The sequence below is a fragment of the Crotalus tigris genome, unplaced genomic scaffold (genome assembly GCF_016545835.1).
Source record: "Crotalus tigris isolate CLP2741 ecotype Arizona unplaced genomic scaffold, ASM1654583v1 scf7180000019221.656610, whole genome shotgun sequence".
Classification (NCBI taxonomy): Eukaryota; Metazoa; Chordata; class Lepidosauria; order Squamata; family Viperidae; genus Crotalus; species Crotalus tigris.
In genome coordinates this window covers 438,437-464,815 of record NW_024097442.1, presented here as the reverse complement: position 1 = coordinate 464,815, position 26,379 = coordinate 438,437, and the positions used below count along the sequence as shown (strand labels likewise).

The following is a 26,379-nucleotide window of genomic DNA, read 5'->3' as shown; positions in this document are numbered from 1 at the left end:
CATATGCTACTGTCTCCAGAGATGCAGGGGCCACCAGATTTTCTGTGATGTCAAAAGCTTCTTGTCCACAGGCACACAAAAGAGTTGCTGCCTTCAGGCCATCTTCTCTGATCTGATTTACTCTGAAGTAATTCTCCACCCATGCTACATAGGAATTCCATCTCTCTGGGTGGGAGACATCAAAATCAGTCAAGTGGCCAATCTTCGGCATCATAAAGTTTACAATCTTCACCACTCACTTCCTCTACAAGTTGCTATTTGGAGAAAGGGTTCTTTAGCCAAGCTCACCCTCCAGCGATGCTATACTGGCAGGCTGGGACGCTGATTCAGGCGCTGTCTTCCCCACTTCAGGACTTCCTGGGTAAGTCCTTAAATCTTTTTCTTCAGCTTGCAAAGGATCCCACCTTTGTCGCCAGTGTTGAGTTCTCCGTTCAAGTGCGAATGATGAAGACACATGGTGACAACTAATCAATACTTTATTCTCCTACTCCAACTCCAAGCAAAAAGCAAAAGGCACGCAGGCCTTTTTATAGGGCTTGAACCCTGGACAGAGTGAACCAATAAGAGTTCTTCTTCCTTCGCGCCTTGTGTATGCACACAAGGCTGACGCCGCTCTGTCTGGTCCCGGGCAGTTTTTAGAATGCCCGGGACCATTTGCAACAATTCTGGGCCTGCTGACACAACAGAAAGGTCTCACCCGGATCATCCACGGTGGTTCAATGCTTAGATGGTCTTGTGACTTTCGGCTGGTGCAGCTGCATGATCGGCCATCTTGCAGGACGATTTTTGCTCCGTCGGCCCTAAGGAGTCTGCTGGAGTCACGGGACAAGCTGCCACCTTCCTGCAGTCACCAGAAAGCCTCCTCATCAGTGGTCACCCCTCCAGGGCGATTTTCAACCCCCTTCGGGTCTACCAGCAAAGAAGAATTGGCCGGTGAAAAGACGAGTCTCTTAACACGACTGCAGTCGCTGCAAACTGGAACCAGAAGTGATTCTATTCCTTTATTAATGTAGCCTAGGACTGCATTTGTTTTTTTGGCAGCTGCAGCATACTGATAGTTTGTCCACTAGGACTCCAAGATCCCTCTCGCAGTTACTACTGTTGAGCCAGGTACACCTATTCTATATTTGTGCATTTGGTTTTTCTTGCCTAAATGTAAAACCTTAATTTTCTCTACATTGAATTTCATTTTGTTAGATAGGGCCCAGTATTAAAGTCTGTCAAGATCCTTCTGTATCTTGGGTCTATCTTCTAGAGTGTCATCTGCAATTTGATGAGTTCCCCTTCTATTCCCTTATCTAAATCGTTGTTGAAGATATTGAAGAGTACAGTGCCTAAGACAGAACCTTGGGGTACCCCACTGCATACTTCCCTCCATATAGATGTAGTTCCATTAAGGACTACATGCTGAGTGCGATTGGTCAGCCAGCAATAAATTTGGTGATGCTGGTGATGCATGTGGTGATGCTGTCTAACCCACATTTTTCTAGCTTATTAAGTAGTGGATTGTGGTCAACTTTATCAAGTGCCTTACTGAAGTCCAAGTAAATTATATTCACAGCATTTTGCTGATGCATTAATTTTGTCACTTTGTCAAAGAATGTAATAAGATTATGTATCACAAGAAATTCATATTAAATATAATCTCTACATCCTGGAAAATCTGGGATTTCTTCATTAGCTTTGTGGCCTCTTTTATGCCACATTTTATTATTGGATTTTCATGCTAGAGAGGAATTGTGGGATTTATAAATCAATGTATTTGCAGTTTATCAAATTCAGAAGATTGGTATACACAAGCACTCCATCTTTTATGAGATCATTCAAAGGTCAGAAGAAAACCTGTGAGCAAGAATCAAGAATGGAGCCAATAGTCCTTTCCTGATTCATTCAAATTAATTCATTCTGTTAACTCACTCTGTTAAATCCAATTTTGTTTGCTTGGGAATTCTTGTCACTTTTGAAAAGACCATTGATCCTGAGCCATGTTTTCCTGTGTTCCAAAGTTTGTTAAGGAGAATCAAGTAAGATATCATAATTAACTGTATGTCTTAAATTAGGGATAGAATTCAAGCCTATGACAGATATCAAATAAGAATTTGCATTTAAAGTATATGAATAATTCAGCAGTAATCCAAGACCAGACTTTTCCTATAATCTCAACAATAAAAAACCTTTTCTGTTCATGCACATCACATGTGTAGTATTAAATAAAATGTTATTAAAACAACAAATGACAATTTAGTTCTGCAAACTGTTAAGATCTTCTGTTATTGTTATATAAAGAAACCCACATATGAACCAAAACTTACAAAAAATTATTTGCTATAGACCAGCTGATTCAATTAAGAATGCCAGTGACTGTTTTGCTTGCCTAGTCAGAATATCTCATTTTATAAGACATTCTCTTTCATCATTTGTTTCATGCAATTTGCACCACTCAGTCACCACTTTGCTTTTGTGTTTCAGACAATGTGTACAGAGAATGTTTTGCAAATGGGACCTGGGCAGCCCGTGTGAATTATTCTCAATGCCAAGAGATCCTCCATGAGGAGGTAAGGACTATTGTTTGATAACCAGATAACAGTGCAGTAATGCACTATAAAGAGGTATATAGGTAGACCTCAGTTCAGCAGCCATAACTGAGCCCAAAATTTCTATTCCTAAGTGAGACAGTTATTAAGTGAGTCTTGCCCCATTTTATGACCTTTCTTGCCACAGTTGCTAAATTAATCACTGCAGTTGTTAAATTAGTAACACAGTTGTTAAGTGAATCTGGCTTCCTCTATTAACTTTGCTTGTCAAAAGGTCACTTGACTTTTGGACACAGCAACTGTCATAAATATGAACCAGTTGCCAAGCATCTGAATTTTGAGCATGTGACCATGGGGATGCCATGACGATCGTAAGTGTGAAAAATGGTCATAAGTCACTTTTTTCAGTGCTGTTGTAACTTTGAATGTTGTAACTAAACAAACTGTTGTAAGTTGAGGACTACCAGTATAAGTTTAAGTGCTATTGCTATTATTTGAAGCAAATGATACAAATCTATAATATTATTTTATTAATACAAATATGGACAGTAGAGCTATACAGATTTCAAAAGTTGTTTGGAAAAATTGCTTTATACCTCATGCCAGCACAGCATTTTGCTGTTTATTAAAGCAGCTACAGCTGGCGAGCTTGGAAAATAAAAGAAGATATTGCTGCTTTAACGAATCGGATCATTAACTGAGGTCTTTAAAGCCTTTTAAAGTACATGCATTGTTTTTCTATTGCATATGGAAGTCTGAAAAAGACAGGCTATTGTTATGAACAATTGAGAGTCTCAGGAGTTTTCAAGGTCCAAAACATTTCATCTGAATCATTTTCAGAATGTACATAGGTCTTAACAATCAACAGATCAAAGTAATTCATGGTTTCTGTTTATTTAATTAAACAGAAGAGAAAAAGGGAAACTAAAAAAAGTAAAACAACAACAAATGTGTGTTTGTGTGTGTGCTTGAATACAGTACATTTCACATGTAAATGCAGACAAAAAATTTTGCACTAAAAGTTCAATCAAGGATGCACTTGTTCTGTTTAATTAAATAAAGAAGGCAGTATTAGATATTCATATAGGTACATTTGGTAAGATAGTGCAGTGTAATGGCTAGAATGCTAGACTGGGAGCAGAAAAATATATTTTCAGTTACATCTTATGGTTCTAAGAATTTGTGTTTTTAAATAAAAAATGTAACGAGATTTGCAAAATTCTTTTTACATGGAATGGAAATAATCTGAGATTTAAAACAGGTCTGGGATCCCCAACGCAGAGGCTGATACACTATGCTCACAAATATTTCCTACCATGACTATCATCTTCTTTGTCTTTAGAGACTTTTTATTTTTTTAAAAAATAATAATTTTAAAGAATAAGTATTCTGCAAAGCAAAAAAAAAAAACCCTTGTCTCCAATATTTTCCTTATTTCCAAAAATGCTTCTGAGCCCCAAATGCTCCATAATGCTTCCTAAAACATAATAATGGTGGACAGCTAAAGCATAGTATTTTGTTTGAAAGTGTGCCCACTTATTTAACATAAAAATAGAGATATGGACAGATAGTTGGAAACATCCTGGCCGCAGAATCTTTAGGATATGACAGGTATCATTTGGGTAACTTAGAACTTTGTAAATGATTGTATCCATATGGCAACCACATGAGAAGCTTTTTAAGGAGAGGCTGGGCAGCAATGGGATTTTTATTTCAGGCCTTGCCTGCACTGAAGTTGGCCTAGGAAATCTTTGGTGGTTTGTCGGTCATTAGGACAAGAACTAGTGGCGAGTGCAAACATTTCCTGGCTTTACAGGTTCTGCATGAGGGCAGGAGGTGAAGAAAGGATGCAAGGCTTTTTTTGTTGTGTGGCCATTAAGTGGAAAATCCCAGAACGCTGTTAGTTAATTAGAATTTAACCAAGGTTCCTGGAAACATGATATATCCACTGTAACAATTAAATTTAGCTGTCCTTGGGGGTCTGGCTAGAAATCACAGGAGAGGAGGACTAAGTAATTAAATTAGCCAACTGCCCTGTTGTGAGACTGGCATCCACTGTGTGAATTAGCAATTAATGTGGAGAAAAATAGCTGGCCCTTTCAAAAAAAAAAAAAAAAAAAGACTTTAGCATCTTTGATAGAAGACTGCTGCAAGTAATTCTGTTCCCCTACCTGCGCACACCTTCTTTTCCATTTTTGGAGGTCTATTTAGGCTGCCTTTCAGAAGGGTGAAACATCACCATGCAGCAATCTGCATTTCTGAAAAATCTCAGAGCACTTTCCTCTTGTCTATGGCTTTTCTTCTGTCACTTCCCAATGCATCTTTCAGCAAAACATTGTTCTCTTTCATTGGTATGATTGCGCATAGTTAATCTTGAAGCTTCTGTTAATCAATTTCACTAGAGCCTGGGACCGATCCAGGAAAAACATCCTTCTTTCCATGATGCATAGTTAAACTATAGAATTAATTGCTATTGAATGTGTTAGCAAGCAAATAATACTTAGAGGGCAATTGCTAATGCTGCTCCTAGTAAAAGATTGCCTATAAAATGTTTTGGACCATCAGTTGGGTAGCTGAGACATTACACTGCTGATCTGAGCCTTTGGCAAGCAATCACTATTGGGGTCAGAGGAAGCTTAATAAAAATCTGGCCTTGATCTATCTTTTCTACTATGTTCCCACTGATGCTAAATTCTTTAATACAGTAGTTCTTCTTGGAGGTTCCAGATTCAAATCTGGATCATTTTCTTTGGATCTGAAACGGGGGCCCAGCAATTTTGAAATAAAAACTGGTGACCATATTCTAGAATCACCATATTCTAGAATCATATTCTTGTCTTATTTCCTATACATCCTCTTGATCTCCTAAACCAGGCTTTTCAATCTTTTCACCCATTGTACCACTTTTAGGATATGGCAACATCTATGTACCACCAGTCACCTAGCAAGCTGTCAAAAACTTGATGACCCAAAAAAAAAAGGAAAAAAGTGATAAAGTGCAGGTAGTCCTCGACTTACAACAATTTGCTTAGTGACTGTTTGAAGTTACAATGGCACTGAAAAAAATTGCCCCCCAAGCCACAGCCGAGCAAGACACCTGCCTGTCCGCCCGGCGGCGCTCTTCCTCCTGTCCAAGGTTTTCATTGTTGTGAGCATTTCTGTTGAGGATTGGCAGCGGGGGTGGGGTGGGGGTGGGTGTTTGGTTTTTATTCCCCCGTCTGCTGGGTGGTTGCAGCAGGTTTTGGTCACTTCACATAACCCTGGGACACTGTGACCATCTTAAATATGAATCAGTTGCCAAGCATCTGAATGTAAATCACAAGACCCTGGAGATGCTGCAACATTCCAGCTAATCAGCACTTCTTCTGGGCTCAGCAGAAGTGCCAGGATCAGCACCGAGCTCCAGCTGGAGCCTGGCACTGATCCTGGCGCTTCCACTGAGCTGACAGCCCCAAAGAAGTGCCGATCAGTTGGAAAGCAGTACTGATCCTGGCGCTTCCGCTGATCCCTGACAGCCCTGCAGCTCCAGCCATCTCTTGCTCAGGCTTGTGCGGTGCTGCCACTGGTTCAGCTCATTCCCCTCCCCGCTACCACTTTTCTAGGATGGTCGCATACCACCTGCCAGGTGCCAATGTACCACAGGTGGTACCAGTACCACTGGTTGAAAAGCTCTGTCCTAAACAACTCTTATGTCTTTCCTATTGCAGAAGAGAAGCAAATTGCATTATCACATTGCTGTTGTGATTAACTACCTTGGGCACTGCATTTCTCTGGGGGCATTGCTGGCAGCTTTTATCCTCTTCATGCGACTTCGGTGAGTATGCACAAAGGTGTAGGATCATTAGATGAAAAGATCTCCCTTGAAACCTGACAGCTGGGATGGGATGGTGAATGGTTTCTTTTCTCCTGCAGGAGTATCCGATGCCTACGAAATATTATCCACTGGAACCTGATCACTGCTTTCATCTTGCGGAATGCCACATGGTTTGTGGTACAACTCACCATGAATCCAGAAGTGCATGAAAGCAATGTGGTAGGTTCAAGCTGAATTTGACACAAAATTACTTTAAGGTACAGTTTGAGAAATGATAGAACCTTCAGTTTTTGAGGTCTCAATTAGTTAGATCAGTGGTGGCGAACCTATGGCACTGGTGCCAGAGGCAGCACTCGGAGTCCTCTCTGTGGGCACACGTGCCATTGCCCCAGTCTTCCCTCCCCCTGCGACCCCCTCAGGAGCAGCCCCCCTGAAGGAGAGTCGCCCCCAAGTGTGGCCCACACAGAGCAGTGCAGCCAAGGATACTGCGGGGTGTGGGCAGAGGGCGTGGCCACTATGGCGATGCTGGGCAATCTGCAGCAGGCCCTGGAGGCGGTGAGTGGCCCTGCAGGCAGGTGGGGTGGGGGCGGAACGGGGGCAGAGCAGGGGGTGGAGCGGGGCGGGGGCAGTTTTTGGGCACTTGGCCTCTAAAAGGTTTGCCATCACTGACTTAGATTGTTATGAAAATCAAATCTTAAAAAGATCATAATAGTATACTGAAAAGCACTTTAAAGGACTTCAAAGATGCTACAGAAAATGAAGCTTCTAATTAGCTTGATGGCAAAGGACGGATTTCTTATGCCAAATTCTAGTTTCAATCCTTGGCATTAGCTGGGAGAAATCTCTGGAGAGACAGAAACAGTGTAGCATAGCTAGCCCAGCAGTTTACTAATAAGTCCTATGGTTCACATGCAGCCCTCAGAATGTGTGGAATCAATAGTTATGGTTTCGTTCTTTCTGTTTTGCGTGTTGGGAGGGAACTTAAGCAGGTTAAACGGTTGCATTAACCTTGCAAAAGCTTGATATAAACACTCTACCCTTTAGGATCCTGATCTCCTCACAGAAAAATTGGCTCTAGCTGTGCCCATGTTTTGAAGTCTGGGGCATGACGTTCTTCACCACGCCTGGCAGAGCCCATACACAAATGAAAATTGGATACCTTTGGCTTAATTCATTACAGGCTGGCTGCCTATTTTTATTTTTAAAGGCACACTTTGATAGATTGCTATGACAACATAAATGGTTGAATCAGGCAGGTTACTATCTATAAGGGGATAAGGAACCTATGGCTTTTCTGAATTTGACAGGTTGCACTTCCCTGTGTATATGATCATTGACCTAACCTTGATGGACCTTGATGGAAGATTAAGTTAAACAATAAATGGAGGACTATATGTCCCTACTCCTGTTTTGTATGTTTCAGTAAGGAACCTGAGAATCATCAATAACAGCCCAATCTTTTGCTGTAAATACCAGTGTTTGGTAGAGTTAAAAAAGCCAGTATGGTAGTTGTGGTAGCAATCAAGACTGTTGTGGCAGTGCAATCAAGACAGTCTTGTTGACATTTTTTTCCTACTACTGGCTGTCAAACTCTTAAAATTGCACTACAGTAAAAATAGGGAACATGATTTTTTTTTTACAAATTTCAGAACATGCTGTTTGTAGGAATCTACCTAATTTTTCCTGCAAATGACTGAGAAATATATGAAGATTTTTTCCTATTTTTAGACCCACTTAATTTTCCTGCCTTTTGCCTTCTAAGAAAAGCCAACACTTTATTTTAGATATTAGTACTGTTTCCCCCCATGCTTAAAATCTCACCATTTTAAATGCAGCCTGTCTTCACTCTTGGCCTGTAATTTTTGGCCAGATAATATAACTCCTTCTTATGTAGCACTGCACTCCTTTTAAATGATTGGCTCATTCATCTGAGGTTGCTGTTTCCTAGACATGACATTCTACTCAGCAGTTTCTGTGACTTACAGTAATCTTGTTACAAAACAAATTTTAGGAAAGTTGCACAATTTAAACTGTAAAAAAGCAACTCCAGCACATTAAATTTCTAGGCATATTATTGAAGATAAGCAGAATGATTGGCACTGGACAAATATAAATTTGTCAAACTTTTATACAGAAAAATAGAATAATAAAAATAAAACTAGAATAATAAGTTGTATTATTAGTGTTTTAATGCCTGGTCTCAAAGTAACAAAAAAGAGGAGAAAGAAATGATTTTTTTTATTGTAAATTCTGGCAATTTTAACTTGGTATCTCTTTATTAGTCTGATTGGCAAAATACTGTAAGAGATGCTTTCCAAAACTGTTTAATACTATGATTTAGTCAAATTTTTGCTAGTTTGGAGCATTAAGAAAGAACTATAGTTAGCAACAAAGTAGATAGGGCTTTTTATGCCCAACATAAGCTTTCGTAATGTACTGCATTTTAGATAAGATATCCCACAATACCATGAAAATGATGTTCAGCACAAGAAGAACATTCAATGAATTTCAACTATCGGCAGGGTTGACTATGGATAGACTTTGGTTAGATTATTCGTAAATTAAAGAAAATATGGAGCATTCCCTCCTCCAATAACAACAACTCTACTAGTTAGATTGAGCTGAGATACAGTGACTGGCTTGGTTATCCCATGGACATTCATGGGTACTGGTGACCTTGATCCTTTACCACACCTTAAGCATAATGATTCTTAACTGCCTAATCAGAAGCATCCTAGAACTCCCATTAATGAATTCTGCTTGTCCTTCACACTGTAGCCATGGTGCCGTCTGGTCACAGCTGCCTACAACTATTTCCATGTCACTAACTTCTTCTGGATGTTCGGTGAGGGATGCTATCTGCACACTGCTATTGTTCTCACCTATTCAACAGACAAGCTGCGGAAGTGGATGTTCATCTGTCTTGGCTGGTGTGAGTGGCGAGAAGAAGGGTGGGAGAGGGTTGGTGCATCCGAGTAAGTTTACTCGATGATGGGAGGCCTCTGCTGAAAAGAATTCCCTCAGTGTATCCAATTGGCATAGATAGGAAGAGAACTCAATCTATCGGGAGATATCTGGTAAAACAAAGAAATATACAGGGACATCATCATGTCATTTTTTAATTTAATCATACTTGAACTGGCATAAAAGTTGGATACCAGGAGGAGGGGAGGATATTCTGGAAAGCACCAATTGGGGAAGGTGTTATAATCATTATCACTCTTAATTACCCCTTTTGATTCAGGAGTGTCCTGAGACATTTCATGGCCTGAAATGAAGAGTAACTCTTATGAAATAATCTGCTGCTGCCTCTTAATACCCACCATCCAGCATCCAACATGATTCTGTTTGTGTAGTAGAACTTTATACACCCTACAGAACATTTCATCTTTATTACTACTGGTATACAAATTCTGGACCCAATTTTGCCACTGCAAAAATTCAGAAATAATCTATCATATTACTTTTATTGCTGATACTGAGAAATAGAAAGAGATTCTGTGGTTAAATCATGATAATATATTGATATCCAAATGGTCTTGATCCTACTATTCTGCAGACCCTTGGGTGATATGTGAGTGTTCTAGACTTTGTAATGGGAGCCCTTGTTTCCTGGGTACAGTTGTTGTTTTTTTTGTAAAAGTTTTTATTTTCAATTTTACAATACATAACAATCTTACAAATACTTCAGATAAAAAATAAAACAAATTGATACACACCACATTCGGTCTTGCCCGCCCATTTCCCCCCAAACCGCATCCCACCTCAAACCAACTTACTTCTTTCCCTCTTTTTCTTCACTCACCCCCTCTCCTCCTTCACCTCCACCTTCCTACTTACTTCTCACCTTCTTCTTCTCCCTCTTGATGCAGTCCAGGGGAAATGCCCGAGCAGTTCCTCTCTCAAAATTAAAACATTAATATTATATACAATAAGACTATTTCTACTTTATCTGAACTACTTAAACTTCAACCCATCCACCCCCCGCCCCCCTCCCCCCACCCCCTCCCCCCCGACTTCCCAGAGCAAAATACAGAATTATGCAAACATATTAAACATATCTTAAAATATGTGACTTAAAGACCGAATCTACTTTCTTATCAAAAATTAAATATGCATGCCAACCATATAATAAATCCCACCCTTCAAGAACAAGAATATCTCTATTTGTTAAATTAAGCCAGTCACTTACTAAAGTTAAAGTGGCCACATCATAATATAATTTCAAATTTGGCGCTTTAAGTCTACCTCTTTCTCGAGCATCTTGTAAAATCTTAAACTTTATTTAAAAATCTTAAACTTGATTTCTTCCCACCCCAAATAAATTTATTAATACCCTTCTGCCACTCATCCAAATTAGCATCCTTCTTTAAAATGGGTATCATCTGAAACAAAAAAAGAAACTTTGGTAGAACATTCATCTTCACTACTGAAATTCTCCCCAAAGTACAGTTGTTTTATTGTTGTGGTTTTTGCTTCTATTTGGATGCTTTTAATACTTCGGTAAGCCACGTTAAGTGGCAAGCTGACTTAAAAGCTCTATAAATAGAAGAAATAAAGCAATAAATAAATTATGTCCCTATTGAAATGAAGTACAACAGCTTTTTAAATGTTCAAGGAACTGCTTTGGTAACAAAATATGAATGTAAACTCAGAATCATAAATTAATCTTTGTAGTTGCCAAAAAGTCAACACTAACATCATCAAGAGTCAACACTGACTTGATGGCACACAATCAATTTGCACAGATTCAGTGTATTCAGAACACCCACAAAACTGCCCCAGAACCATCTAGACCAGAGGACTCCAACCTTACTGGGCTCACGGCCCGGAGGGAAGGAGAGCAGCTTCCAAATTGGTGCATGCATGTACATGCACGCAAACAGGGCCACACACACTGACACGGCACTAGCAGCCCTGCATATGCATATGGCATATGCTGGTGCCGTGTGCATGTGCAAATGGCCAGGCACCCCCACAGAAGCTAGCAGGCCATTCATGCATGCACAAATGGGCTGCATACCTTGCCTGGGGCTAGCGTTTGCGCATGTGCAAATGGGCCATGCACACCCAACCAGCAATAGTGGCCCTGTTCATGCCCACATGCATGTGCAAATAGAGCCGTGGGTGCTAGCGTGAGTGGGGGGCATGAGCACCCACACATGCGAGCACTAGCCAGCTATTTCTGTGGTCCACTGGCCAAGAGCCCACAGCCTGGTCCCGGGCTGCGTCCTAAAGGTTGGGGACCCCTGATCTAGACCAGTCTTATCATTGGGCAAAGAAAGCAAGAAGCCCTTTTTCATGCTATGAAAATATGCCACCATAAGTGCTACAATAATTTTATTGGCTTTTGGCAGAACACATCTTGTGTTCGATCAGGTTTCCATATGCTGCTTCAGCCATGGGAGCAAAATGTCCAGGTTCAGGAAATAATGATATTTCTGGTTGTTTGTGTGGATAGAACTGGATCCTCTCATGTTCAGCCTGTTGTTGGATCTTGTGTTGATATTACCACTAAAACCTATTTGTTCCATTCACAGGCATCCCTTTCCCCATCATTGTTGCCTGGGCCATTGGAAAACTCTACTATGACAACGAGAAGTAAGTCAATCCCACTCCCACTTTTCTGCTACTATGGTAATGACTTCCAAATCAAACTTGTGTTGCCATACAGTGGGTGGGTGTCCTGCTGGCACCCAAGAAGCATGAATCACTTTGCAATCAAGAACAGTCTGAAATTATTTCAGAAGGTTAGGTAGGAGGGGAAAGTAGCCCTACTTACAGGCCTCACCTTATTCAATGTGGTTACTTCTTTTCTCCCACTTCTTTCTTGATGCATGAATCTGACCAAAGCAATTTATCTGTGCAAAATATAGTTTTTCCATTTTCAGATTGTCTGCAAATCAGAAGTTGCCTTGGATTGCAATGTCCAAGTAGAACGTTAGTTACTGAGGACAGAGCCTGTTTATAAATATATTAGAATGTATATGGTGCCTTTCCTCGAAGCGATGATGGTAGCTTACATGGAGTTGAGTTTTCCCATCATTTCTTCCATACAGGAACAACCCTGTGAGGTAGGCTGAGCTGATAGCAAGTTACTGCAATTTACCTAGTGAGTGTTCATGCATAAGAGTGGATTTAAATTTGATTGCCCTGGTTCTAGTGCAATGTCTTAATGATTATACCACACCAGCTTCTGTTAAAAGAATTGTAATTGGTTTACAGTTAATCAGTTAAAAATACAGCATACAAAATAAAACAACAAACAGAACATTAAAACAATGCAAAGTAAATGCAGCATCAGAAACATTTAAGGAATTCCTTTTTCAAGTTGGGTAGAAAGAGGAATTTCCACAATGTGATTATTATGTTCAGATGTTGCAGGGAATGTAACTTCTACTTGAAAAGATACCTTGCTCTAATAAAGCTATTTCTTTTTTTTCCCCAAAATTTTATTTATAATACAATTAAAAAACATTGGATATAACGTGACATTCATCCAGTATATACATTCTTATCAAATCATTCCACATTTTACAATCGATTCTTCATTTCTAGATATACATCTAAGTTTTATATACAGTAATTATTCTAAAATAACATATATTTCTATCTTAACACTAGTCTTTAATCCCAACCGTCCTCCTCGAATTTCTCCAGCGGTAAAATTTATCCCAGGTTTCGAAATAAACTGATCCACATTTGTCTTTCAATACCATTGTGAGCCTGTCCATTTCCTCACATGCTAATATCTTATATAGTAACTCTTCCTCTGTGGGGATTTCTTTGCTCTTCCATTTTTGCACAAATGCAAGCCTAGCTGCAGTCAAGATGTGTAGCAGCAAGTCGATTGTTCCCTCTAATAAAGCTATTCCATAGGTCTTTCTTGTTGCTACATTGAAGAAGCAGGATATGAAAAGCACTGATGTTTTTGAACTCTGATGCTGAAGAAGACTTTTGAGAATACCATGGTCAGCCAAGAAAATAAACAAATGGATTGTGAAGAAATCAACCCAGGTTTTTCACTCAAGTCATGATTTAGGCTCAGTTTACTATACATTTGGACACATCACACAAAAATCTACAGTAGCTCTCATGGAAAAGTTGAAGATAACAAATATCAAGGTGGATGGACTAATTTACAGACAATAGGTGTGTCAATGGAAGACCTGAAGAAATATGTTATTAACAGATTATCCTGTAGAAAAACTCTCAGTGTAGTTGCTATGAGTTGATATTGACTTGATGGCACATAATAAATTGTTGCTACTTCTCATCCCAATCCATCTCGCAGGTTTGCTGTGTAAATAAAGAATTATGTATCACAATATACAACATATATTAAGTCATTAATATTTTTTCCACTTCTTTCAGCTTTCAAATACATAACACAGCTGTAACTCTGCCTGCTTTGTTCCTCAGAGATATAAATGTCACAAATACTTGATACAAATAAGGTATTTGATTCTTCTGGTACTCTTTAGTACTTTACCTCTTTTAAGATGGCAGTAGAGGAGAAATAGCAACATCTGTGGCATAAGTCATGTGGCAGAATAGGAAATCTACTCTCCAGATCTTTAGGGCTGCATCTCTTATCACCTTCAACCTGCATGTTGATGGTAGGGGATTATAGATGTTGCAGTACAGATTTTCTAAAGATACCTGATGTCTTGCCTCTGGGGTCGCTCATGTGCTTTGGCTCAAATATGTAGTTCCTTACCAATCCAAATTAGGGAAAATAATCTCATAAATCTGTATTTACTGTAGTAAAGCAAGATTCTAGTCCCATTAAAACAAATAAGCTTGAAATACTGTATTGTATTTTTCCTGAAGGGCAAAATGGTACAGGCAAGGAAGGGTCAATCTTTTCTTCACCTCAAATATCATGGCGTAAATCTAACTTCTTTTTTTCCCCTTCACTGTTAATTATACACCCTGCTGCTGCTTTTAAAAAACCTATAAGGATCTAAGCCTGGAGCTTCAATATCCCAATCTAATTCAACCTTTATTATTAGGGCTCACTCAGTTGGTCAAGTTTCAAGGTGCTGTGAGGTTTTTTGTGACTGTGTCTAACAAAAGTGGAATGGTTAATGAAAACTGAACACATTTTGGGGGCGGGGGGAGTATACCATTCAGTCACAGAGTAGAATTCAGCCAGAAAGGGAGTAACAGACCAGACAGACCAAGTACCTCTAATGAAATCCCAAAAGGGGAGACTCATTTAAACAACATTCTAGTTTAACAAGAGCAGATGAGGTGTTTTCCCTACACCCTCAGGCCTCCATTCCCAAGGATTTGATAGTGGCAGACTTAGCAGCCTCCTGGCAAGCCTATTCCATAGTAATTAATCAAGCAGACAAACAGGATTGATTTCAGCTGCCACCTTTTACCTTAATTGCCAGGCCTGGTTTTCATTTCCATGCTAAGTTCTAACTGAGGTCATAGCTGAAACCAGGTTACAGTCTTGTAATCAGGTAGGAGCTGCTTAAAAAGCATTCCTCATTTGGGATAAAAGGTATGCCACTTTCTCTGCAACAGCACAGCAGATGCAGACATGGGCATTTTGAAGACACTGGCTAGCAAACTTTATCTGTTTGAGTGGTTGAGAAACTGCAGGAATAAAGGACCTGATAAGAATTGGGGGACATGGGAAAAGATGAGTTAATATTGCTCCTCCTCCTCCATACTACAGTCCAAAGAAAAAACAGAGACATTGGCAGCTAGAACCACCTTAACCCATATTTAATGATATGATTTTGACCTAAGCAGGATTTATTGGAAGTTTTGCTTATCAAAATAGGGTGGATGGTTCTATTAACCTTTTCAGTTAAGAATAACCTATCACCAGTGAAAGTAAAATGGGACAGTGTAGAATATTCTACATTAGTTAGGTATCAGTGGATACCTCTGTTGGTGCTGCTATCTTTTATTTAGCAGAAAGTCTCTTGGTCCCATAAAGCATTCTTAGAAAATAGAAACAATACAAAAGTTTTTTGGGAAGCCTTGACATGGAGAATGAAAGTGCTGTTTGGAATTTTCTCTAGTTTATTTTCTGGTACATGAGTGCTTTTTGACTGGTTACATCTTATCTACCAGAAGGTAAACCAGAAATTGATCTCTATCTGATCACATCATCTCAGTATTTCAGATGTCCTTATTGGCTAATGGTGTACTTTATGCTCAGCAGATATTATTTTTCTTGGTGTGTACTTTACAACATGTACTTTACAATGATACAGGATGTTTTCCTGTGATTTGAAAGAGATTTAGTGGGGGAGAAGCTGCCATGCTTGAAAGGTCCAGCAGTTGGAAGTGCTTAGCTTTTAATAAAACGATTAAAGAAATATTTTATCACACATAAATATTCTGGACTATTGTAATAGCAGTGAATTTATTAGTAAGGCAGTGTCTACTGATAAATATAAAATATGGTAGATTTTTTTATTCTTAATTTACATTTTTTTATTTGATTTTTTCAACTTCACCTTGTTTATCTCAAGGCAGTGAATAGACTGTATCTTTTATTTTTCTAAAGTTTTTTTGAAGAATAAATATTATTTTGTTACAAAAATAAAGTTATTAATTTTTTTAAAAAAATATTCTGGACTATATTTTACATTCTCTCCTAGAGCAAATTATGGCTTTGGAGTAGGGCTGGCAGTAGACTATGAATTAATCAAAAGTTATTTTTCGTTGCCTTGCTTTTCTGGAGAGGGGCTAATTGTTCAATCTCCAAAGGCAGGCAGCATCCAAAGAGAGAGGTTTTTTTTTTTTAATGTTATTGGACAGATTGTAAGTATTATTTAACATAGCTGGATTTGGGTCTTGAAGTCTAGCTCTGCTTCAGGTATATTTAAAGTCAAGTCCTTTATTTATCTCAATACTTTTAAAACTTGGCAACTTTAAGATGTGTGCACTTCAATTCCTAGAACCGCCCACCTGAATTCTGAAAATTGGAGTCCACGTATCTTAAAAGTGCCAAGCTTGAAAAACACTGATTTATCTGTGTTTTAATTTGCAGGTGCTGGTTTGGAAAGCGCACAGGAATTTACACTGATTACATCTATCAAGGTCCAATGATACTGGTGCTGTTGGTAAGAGTGGAAGCTCCCTCCTGTACAATGCCAAGAATTTCCTTAGGGTAACCAGAGGCAAAAGAAAGGAGCATTCCCAATACAGTAATTATGAATGAAAGAAAGAGATCTGGCAGGGTCAGTTAATTACAGGTAGCCCTCGAGTTACGAATATAATGGAGCCTGCCAATTACATTCATAACCTGAGAATTCAGAGGAGCGAATGGCATAACTTGAACGCCATCACTCCCTGCTTTCGCCCATGCATTTGCTAGTCAAATGTGAGGGTTGTTAAGTGCACCTGAGGTATCTCAGGGTGGGGAAGGCCATGGGGGAGGCCTTGTGCAGGGACAGGTCCACTGTGTCCAGTCACCAAAGGCTTCCCCCCAACATACCATTAAGAGACCGCACGCTCCTCTTTCCAACGCTTGGGCCTTTCCACCCCACCTGTCACTGACTGCTAATTTATCTTGGGCGTCAAATTTGAGAGCCCCGCACTTCCCACGATTCCTTGCACGGAGTCGTCTAGCCAGGTGGAGCACTGCCGGACTGGCCTCTCCCCTTCCCCATTGAGCTCTGGCCTCTCTCACAAGGCTGGAAGTTCTGATTGAACTTTTTTTTAATCCCACAAACTTCTTTTGTTTCCCTGCACATTTCTTCCATTTGCCACGCAGTGTTTTTTAAGTGGCACAGCCAAGAGCAGCGGTCAGGCAACGGAAGTTATTTCCCATTCCATTCTTGCTTGGAGCAGAACCAGGATTAAACGGAGCACAAAAGGAGCTTCACCCAGACATTTGAGGTCAGCTTCCCATTCTCCCCAGGCTGCCTCCAGTTCCAGTTTAGAGGCAGAGGCTGTGAATGGGATTCCAGACTGGCGGCGTCATGCTTGCAATGAGGAGTGAGCTGGTTCCACCAACCTGCGTTATGCAAAGCTGCAAAGGCATTGCTGTGCCCTACACCTCTGCAAAATCTCCATTTTTGAGATCTTGCAGCAAGGCTGCGGGGAGGGAGGCAGAACCGGGTCGGCCAAGCCTCATTCCTTTCAATCTAGAAACTAGACAGAGGCAGTCAGTTTCCTCTGAGTGATTTCTTTCCACTCGTATCCAAATAGGAGCAAGTGCTACAAAGAGAGGCGAGCTGGGGGATGGCATGCCAAGCTCTCCAGCTCCATGGCAGTGGAGAAACATGACAGAGCTGGAGAGTAGGATTGTTTAATAGCCCCTCTTGCAATTTGGGGAAGGAGTGAATGCTTTTGGCAAGCGAGGGGAGCAGGGCGGTGGTATGCTAAGCTTTTCAGCTCCGCGGCAGTGAAATTTGTGAAACTTGGGTGGGTTCAGCATTCCAACAAGTGGCAGAACAGGGCTGCACTTGCTTGTGAGAGAGGCTGGGACTCAGGGGGGAAGGGGAGAGGCTGGCCCAGCACTTCTCTGCCTGGCGGGACAAGGGTTCCAGCACCCGAGGCTACGCAGGAGGCAAGCATGGGCAGTTTGGGACTTTCAGATGTGGCACCAAAGTAGCATGTTGTACCATCTCTGCAAGTGCGAACAACTGCTGTGATCTTGCAAGATACGTAACTTTGGGACCTGGTTGTAAATACTTTTGGCGGGGAATGTCATAACTTTGAAACTTCACTAACCTGAACATTCGTAACTCGGGGAGTTATTAGTAGCAGAAAAATGTGTAAATTAATTTCTTTCTCTCTTAACCCTGTTCTGCTCTGCCTCTGATCCTCCTAATGTAACTCTTTATTTACAATTTCATACTGGAAAAATAATATTTTTACTTGCTTTGCATCAGGGAGTTATTCTCAGATTTTCTTCTTTTTTCTTCCTTCCTTTTTTTACTCATGACATTACAGATAGATCTAATTTTATTATTGTCAGTAGGTTGGATGAGAAACAAAGGGAGCACTAATTTTTTTCTTACAAGCCACTTGTCCACTAAGAATACCAAACTAATTTTTCAGTCATGAAAAAAAGGAAAACTGAAGAAGTCTAAGGATTTCTTTCCTTGTGGGTAATCATTTCCACAAGAGTAGGGTTACAGGGGTAGAGAGATCTCCTCCAACACAATGTCACATTTTGCTATCTTAAAGTAACAATGAAAGATTGACATGTTACTTGAATTACAGTTTTCTTTTATTCCTTCTTTCTTCCTATTACTCCTCCTTCCTCTCCATTTTTGTCCTGCTGCTGTACTTCCCTGCCAATTTCTCTCTCCCTATTACCAGTGTTTCAATTGTACATAGCATATTTCACACACATTCCCCATTCTCAGCAAGCCTGCTAATAATGTTCTTTGATGAGGATAATAGTCACTGCCTTATTAACCATGTCTCTGTTGCAGCCTTGGTCAATGCAGAGTCCTGGGGAGAAAGTGGGAAGTGATTGTGTTGTTAGAGGCTGATGCCAGGCAGACAGAGATATTGCCGTTGTTTGTTCTCTCTGTGAACTGTGGTCATTATGTTTCCAAATTTGAGTATTAAATTATACTTGAATTGATAGAGGCAAGAGGAGACAAGATCCTCAACCAGAAATTACAGCAATCTATCTCCGGAAGGTCTTTCAGTCCAAAGTTGTTTATATTCCATTCTTCCAAAGCAACTTTCCTCAAATGAAAGTTTCTCAAATATGGGACTATAGCTTCCATAAACCCCAATGGCTTGGTGTTCTGTACAAAGCAGAAATATACTAAACAATTCAGAATATATTGCTGGGTACCTTAGGCAAGACAGGACAAGAGATTGAATGCTGATTTAATACTTTCTCACAGGAAGAAGAAATGGAATCCTAAGATTTCGATTCTCCATTTAGTTTTTATACGTGGTGCTAACCCAGAATTTAGTACTAAATATGACCCAGGTATTTTATTCTGCTTCGGTCACGTCATTCAATGTAATATAAAGAAGAGACTCAGGAGTTACTTGTATATTGTTCTTTAACATGACCAAAATTATAAAGAACCAGTTCTAAAACTGTACCAAGAATTTTGGTACCATACTGTATATTTATAGGTGATGCACAGACACTATTAGGCATTCCCATCAGTAGGTTTTCCTCAGTTTAGTCTGAAAACATATTGAACTATTTTTTAAATGCATAGCTTTTTCATACAGAAAAATACTATTTGTTTTGTGAACAGTGATAATACTGTCGGACTACCAGCAAAACTCTGAAACATTGCTAATCTTTCTGTCTCTCTCCCCATTGTCAGTAGTGATTTAGACCAGAGCTCCCAAAACTTTTAGGCACCAGGGGTTGGTTCTGTGGAGAGAGGTTTTTCATGGACCGGAGGGGGCGTGGTTTCATATACTACCTGCATCCTGCGGATGGGGCTTAGTTTGTTTGGCATGCTGTGGACCAGTGCCAGTCCACGGACCGGAGGTTGGGGACCCCTGATTTAGACAAATATAAAATTGTCATTGATAATATGCAACACAGACAGTAATCATATTCATTCTAACAAATGGGGTTTTAACAAAAGTTAATCCATATTTCATCAACAGTCCTCTGAAACAGGACTGAAATAGGGGCTAGATGGTAACCTTTTTCTAATCTTCATAATCTATTTGCCTGTTTTTAGACTCACGACCCCATGTGTTATTTTGCTGCCTAGAATAAAAAGACAATCCTTGTAGAGAACACGGTTAGATCAATAATAAGATCCAATGGCCCACTTCCTCACAGGCAACAAGACCCCTAGAAAAGACCCTGACAAGTGATGTGTGTGTTGTTATTTATAAGAAGACAGAGACACAAGAGGTGAACAGGTGTGGTTACTAAATTCAGTTTTGATTTAACTCTGACCCAGTTAGAAATTGAACATACTACAAACAACGTACCATTATTATTCATAAGACAGGTAGGTTCAGCCTTTGGTAAATATCAATTTTCTTATAACCCCCACTTTCTAAATAAAATAACTTATTCATGGTTCATTTCTTGTGCCATTCATGCAATATCCAACCCTCTTCATTTAGTCTGCTTGGCTTCTTAATTACAGAGTTGTTCATATCACTCACAAAGTAGCATATGGATGCCCTTTGTCATCCCAGTTGGCAATGATTGTTATAAGCTTTCTGCTCTGAGGAAATTGGTATTTAACAAAAAATTAAACTACTCATATATGTTAGCTTCTTTTAAAATAATATTTTAATTAAGAGGTTTAAGTACAATAATACAAGATAATACAAACTAAAAAGACAAAGAAAGATTGAAAAATAAAGGTGCAAGAAAGAAAAAAAGGAAAAAAAGGAAAGAATCTACAAAAGTGGCATTCCCACCCTCATCATGACAAGTATAAACATTTTCGCTATCTGTTAATCTCGTACTAGTTAACAAATAGAAACCTTCACTCCATATCTCTGCTCTTAACTATAGGCAAATCCAGTAAGCAATGTCTTTTCCAATCCAGGTGTCAGCAAGAAGTAAAAACAAATCACTAAAATAATCACATTAGTTAACAAGCACAACATTCTGTCTGTAAGAAAATCAGATGCACAATATCTTTTCCAGTCCAGATGTCAATAACTTCAGAAAGAATATCCCGAAGTAACAACATATCCCAACATGAATCAAATAAGCCAACTTTATAGTCCTTCTTTTTGCACAAAACCATATTTCTTTTTAATCCATTTGAATGATCATTATCCCTTGTCTCTAATTTCTTCAAAACTGTAACAAGCCTTCTTGTAAATTCAGCATGAAGAAATTATTCGAATTACTGTCTTGACTTTACATTTTTATTTTCTTCTTAATTTTTCTTCTGCATCATCCATTTTTTTTATATCCAGTGATAAATTCCTGTTCATGTTATTCTCCATAATCATGTCAAATAATTGTTTTCCTTTTTTCCCCTAAATCAGCATCCTCTGGTGTAACAACTTTTTCTGGGAAGAGGGTGTTCATAAAAACACGATCTAACTAAAAGGGTTGATTCAAAGTCCAACTGCCATTCTTCAACAATTTTTTCTGAATGCCGTTATAAGTTGCTTATCATGTTATGTCACCAATACTGAAAATATTTATGCATTTATTCTTTAAAATTAATTTCAAAGTCTTAATATTCGAAATAAAATAGTCCAACGTTCTCTGAGCCTTTAATCCAGTGGTTCTCAACCTGTGGGTCGGGACCCCATTTGGGGTTGAATGACTATTTTACGGGGGTCACCAAACAACGCAGTCTGCCATTTTTTCCCCCTTTTCCTTAGCTGTGCTACTCCCTTTTATAGACTCTCTTGAATAGAGTCTAATTCTATTGGCTTTCAAAAGCCAATAGGAATTGTCCAGGCTGTCTCTGCCCTGCTGAGCCTGCCAAAAGTCCCATTCTGCAAACGGTGCTGCACCAGTTGAGTAATCCTCGACTTACAACCGGTTGAGTAGTCCTCGACTTACGACCGGTTGGGGGTCACAGCATTAAAAAGGTTGAGAACCACTGCTTTAATCTGTTTAAAACTTTCTATAGCCCAAAACTTGTCTTGCTATTTTCTGTTTATATTGAATTCTTAAAGCTTAAAAAGATACAGTTAAACGTTTCTTATATAAGGATTGAAGGCACACCCAATAAACGTTTTGTTCTATGCTCTAGTTGATACTAATAAAAACGGTCAGTTCACCTTTTGTTCTATTGCATACTGCAGTGATGATGTGCTAAAGATTCAGGCAGGGGGAGGTGGACACTTTTACAAGCTTATTAAAAAATATGAATTGCATAATATTGAATTAATATATTGTTGATTGGCCTGAGATCCCCACACCCCACCTCTATATGGGGGTGTCCTATATGGAGGTGGTTAACTTCCACCGTTATTTATTGGTTCCTTCCATAGCTATCTTAGTTATTTTAGTGTTAATATTTAATATTTTAATATTATATATTATTTTTATCTAGTTGCAAGCTGCATAAAATCATTGATGGAGAGGGGTGGCATATAAATGAATAAAAATCAGTATAAGGCTAGAAAGTGAATAACAGCCCATGCAATGGACAATAGTACTCTATGTGATGTTAGCACAAACACCAACCAGCAATATGATCAGGGAATGGAGGCAATGTTGAATTAAACAGAGACCTGTTGTTTTCTATTGGTTAGTAACAGAATATAAAAATCACAAACTGAATTTTCAAATTTTATACCAAAAAGTTTCCAATGAAAGAAAAGTACATTTGATAAATTCCTGACAAATAAAATTCATCTCCTTCTTGCTTTAAATAGATGAGAAAATAGCTCCACCCAGTGGCAGATAATGAAGTAGGCTGAAAAATTAAAATTAAAAAGTGCATTTTGCTGCTCCATTGGAAACTTTAAAAATAGTATATAAAAACATATTTTCAAGACACGCTGTGCACATTCTCTGAGAGTTGGAAACTAGACTGCATTTCTTAAATGTATATATAAAAATATGGTTGTAGCAGGATGGAACCAGGATTCACTAAGCAAATGGCAATGCTCCAGAGAAGATCCCCATAGGACATTTAGTATACACCACGCAAAGCCAAATACACATTGGTTACCATGAGTCATGCAGATTGATATGGAGCCTCCATAATTTGAAGATGTTTTTCCATCTGTATTGTCGGATAGCAGATATTCAGAAAGACCATGGTTTAAATAAGAACTCAATCATTAACTTATTATTTGACTGTTTTTGAACTTTACACCTTGAGCCTGAGATGTATCTGAGTCCATTATGTGAGGCTAATAAGTAATGTAATCTGATGAAATGGTTGCACTGTGATAATGTTGAAACTATGCTTTTGTAAGCTTTTCTAACTTGTCTCATTTTTAAAACATCTTCTACAAATAACATGCTGCTATTTTGAAGAATGGGGATGTTGAGACTGCCTATTTTTTTTAGCATTTTGAACCTGATTGGATTATTCATAGGTGGCTTGCTGGGAAAAAAATGCAAGGATTAATAAGCAATAAAGATGATATAAAGTACAAGTAAGAATGGATAATTATGTTTCCATACTATTCCAACTCTTCTACACTCTGTAATGAATTCAGTTAGGGAATAACTATACACAACTTAGTACAGTATAAAACTCTCCCTGTCCAGTTATTTTATCAGTTTCAAATTGATTTCTGTTTCTGTTCCAGATCAATTTTATTTTTTTATTCAATATTGTCAGAATCCTGATGACCAAGCTTCGGGCCTCGACCACCTCAGAGACCATGCAGTACAGGTATTAATCTAGCTGGGGAAGGAGCAGTGCAAAAGGTAAAGGATAGAGAGGATTATAAGAAGGTCTGTCCTAAAAACAAGAGAAACTCCAAGAAGCTGACTGAAACAGCTGCTTCAGGAGGGAGATGCAGGAGGGGAAAGTCACAGAGTTCAAGTGGGAAGCAACAGTGTAGTTGGGAGAATGTATACCAAACCAACACCACCCCTTATTACTTACTTACTACTCCCTCAAAGAGGGCAGAGAATAATGGCTCATTGCCTGCATTGAAATAGGATTCAGTACTAGGCCAATTCAAGTTTTATTATCATGCCTTCTCCCCCTGATGAAAAAGGGTGTCTGGCATGGAAAACAGATTGTAGAGTTGAATGTTGATATCAAGTCCAATCTTACACCACAGTGAGATGGGAACATGTCTGGTAAAATCTACTACCTCAGACTACTGGTGAAGGATACAGTTTGTTAATGTTCTCATGTTACTGTTCTCATATTGCTTGTCAACAGTATCAGAAGAAGTTGCAATTATTCTTCGGCCTGGTGTCCTAATTTTCTATTTGCAATGACTCCAGCAGCAGAAAGTCACGCACACACATTGCACATCTGAAATTTATCAACTTCTCCCCACTTGTTCTGCTACCCAAGGACCAGCATAATAATTCACTGGTGCAGCAATGAGGTACTAAGATTATAGTCTGGATGGTAACATGTATCCTCTTTCTTCAGGAAAGCAGTGAAGGCCACCCTTGTGCTTCTTCCATTACTGGGAATAACCTACATGCTTTTCTTTGTTAACCCTGGAGAAGATGAAATATCCAGGATAGTCTTCATTTATTTCAACTCCCTTTTGGAGTCTTTCCAGGTAGGCTGAACCTCATAAAAATTAGAGCTGAAATGAATTAGAAGGGAGGTTGGGAACATGGCATTAATATAGATCTGATTTTTCAGTGATATTTTATATAAGATATATAAATACCTATCAAAGGTATTTTACATATTTATTTAACATACCGCTCCTCCATCATTCCCAATTATGAATTCTGTTCTGATAAAAGATAAGCTGCAGGAGCAGTGATTTTCACACACATTTTCCTCCTGTTTCAAGGAATGGGGGGAAACCACATCAACATAACTGAAGGAGAACCACTTGCTAAAAGGTTGACAGAGTCAAACGCTAAAAGTGTTTAGTGAATTTGTATTTAATTTAAATGTAACTACATTTTAAAAAATGCAACTAGTTGAAAACTCTCCAAGAATTGAATAATATTCTTTATGACATTAAAATTTCAATTCAGTGACATGTTTTGATGAAAACCCACACTGCATGTTGTATTCAAGGTACTGGAAGCCTCAGATTGTGCATTTTTGTTACAAATACTGTTATTAAACACAGGCACAATGAATCCCATTCTTTTAGTTAGCTACAGTCCCTTTTCTTGTGCAACACTGGAAGGAATATTTTGTATAGTTCAATCTTCTGATTAATGTAGAAAATTCAGAAATTGCCAATGTGCAAGGAGAATCTAGCAGTAGAGAGCCTATTAGATAATAGGCAGAAGTCATGTTGTAGAGCAGATTTACTGATTACAGACATGAACACTAGTATGTGCCTACTGAAAGAAATTAATCATTGAACTTGCTTCGTAGAAAGCCTGAGGAAAAAAGATCACGATCATTATTTTCCCTTCTCTAAACAGTAATTGATTACATCATCTTTTTTTTCTTCTCCATCCAGGGTTTTTTTGTCTCTGTTTTCTACTGCTTCCTGAACAGTGAGGTGAGTTGGGGTTGGAAATGAAGGAAATGCATGCCATCAAGGATATGCTTTTTATTTTTATTTTTTTAAAAAATAGTCTTAAGCTTTCTTTGGGAGAATTACTATTATAGGTTAATTAAACTCAGACTGTAGCAAAGGTATTATCAAAAGAATAAGTTTTTAAAGTTTCAAATTTTGGTTTAATTTTTTGAAATTGGAACTTCCAAATTTGTTTTAGTGTTTAAATGTTCCTTTTGAGGAACACCTTGAAGACAATGGCATCTGAAAACATGCTGGTCAATATAAATATAAATTTAATACCTTTACTAAATTAAATGTATATGTGTAATACTTTTTTTTGAAAAAAAAATAGACATTTGTGAGAGGAAGATATAAATGAAAACTTTAAAAAAAATGAGAACAATTTCAAGATGAGAAGACTTGAGTTTTTTCTCTCCAAATATTTTGTTTCTAGCTTTTAAGGAGAATTGATATAATGTCTAGAGTAGTCTTTCTCAATCTTATGTTATATAGGAATTCCCACCCAGAATGGTAAATCAGGCTAGCCTTTCTACAGGCAGTCCTCAAATTACGACCACAATTGTATCTTAAAATTTGGTTGCTGAGATGGTTGTTAAATAAGTTTTGCCCCTTCTTGCCACAATTTTACAACCCTTCTTGCCACAATTGTTAAGTAAACCACTGCAGCTGTTAAATTAGTAATACAATTGTTAAGGGAATTGAGCTTCCCCACTGCTTGCTTGTCAAAAAGGTGACCACATGATTCCAGGACACATCAGCCGTCACAAATATGAGCTAGTTTTCTGACATGACCATGGAGATGCTGCAACCATTATGTGAAAAACAGCCATAAATCACTTTTTTCAGCGCTGTTGTAACTTTGAATAGTCACAAAATTTATGAATGTTAAGCCAAGGATTACCTGTATTCCTAAAATAGGTGCAAAACATGGGTTTGGAGGATTGGCTTAAAGAGAATCAAGTAAGACAAACTGCACAC

General features: G+C 38.7%; 1 protein-coding gene across 2 annotated transcripts in view; it reads left to right on the top strand.

Annotated features, from left to right (window-relative positions):
• LOC120316066 (corticotropin-releasing factor receptor 1) overlaps window positions 1-26,379 on the top strand; it is a 106,362-nt gene that overhangs the window by 77,390 nt on the left and 2,593 nt on the right. For both annotated transcript variants that reach the window (XM_039361243.1, XM_039361241.1), the window contains 9 exons: window positions 2,470-2,555; window positions 6,242-6,348; window positions 6,447-6,567; window positions 9,127-9,280; window positions 11,889-11,949; window positions 16,370-16,442; window positions 23,524-23,609; window positions 24,330-24,465; window positions 25,339-25,380. In XM_039361243.1, the coding sequence (XP_039217177.1) occupies window positions 2,470-2,555; window positions 6,242-6,348; window positions 6,447-6,567; window positions 9,127-9,280; window positions 11,889-11,949; window positions 16,370-16,442; window positions 23,524-23,609; window positions 24,330-24,465; window positions 25,339-25,380 (866 nt within the window). The remainder of the gene's footprint in view (window positions 1-2,469; window positions 2,556-6,241; window positions 6,349-6,446; window positions 6,568-9,126; window positions 9,281-11,888; window positions 11,950-16,369; window positions 16,443-23,523; window positions 23,610-24,329; window positions 24,466-25,338; window positions 25,381-26,379) is intronic.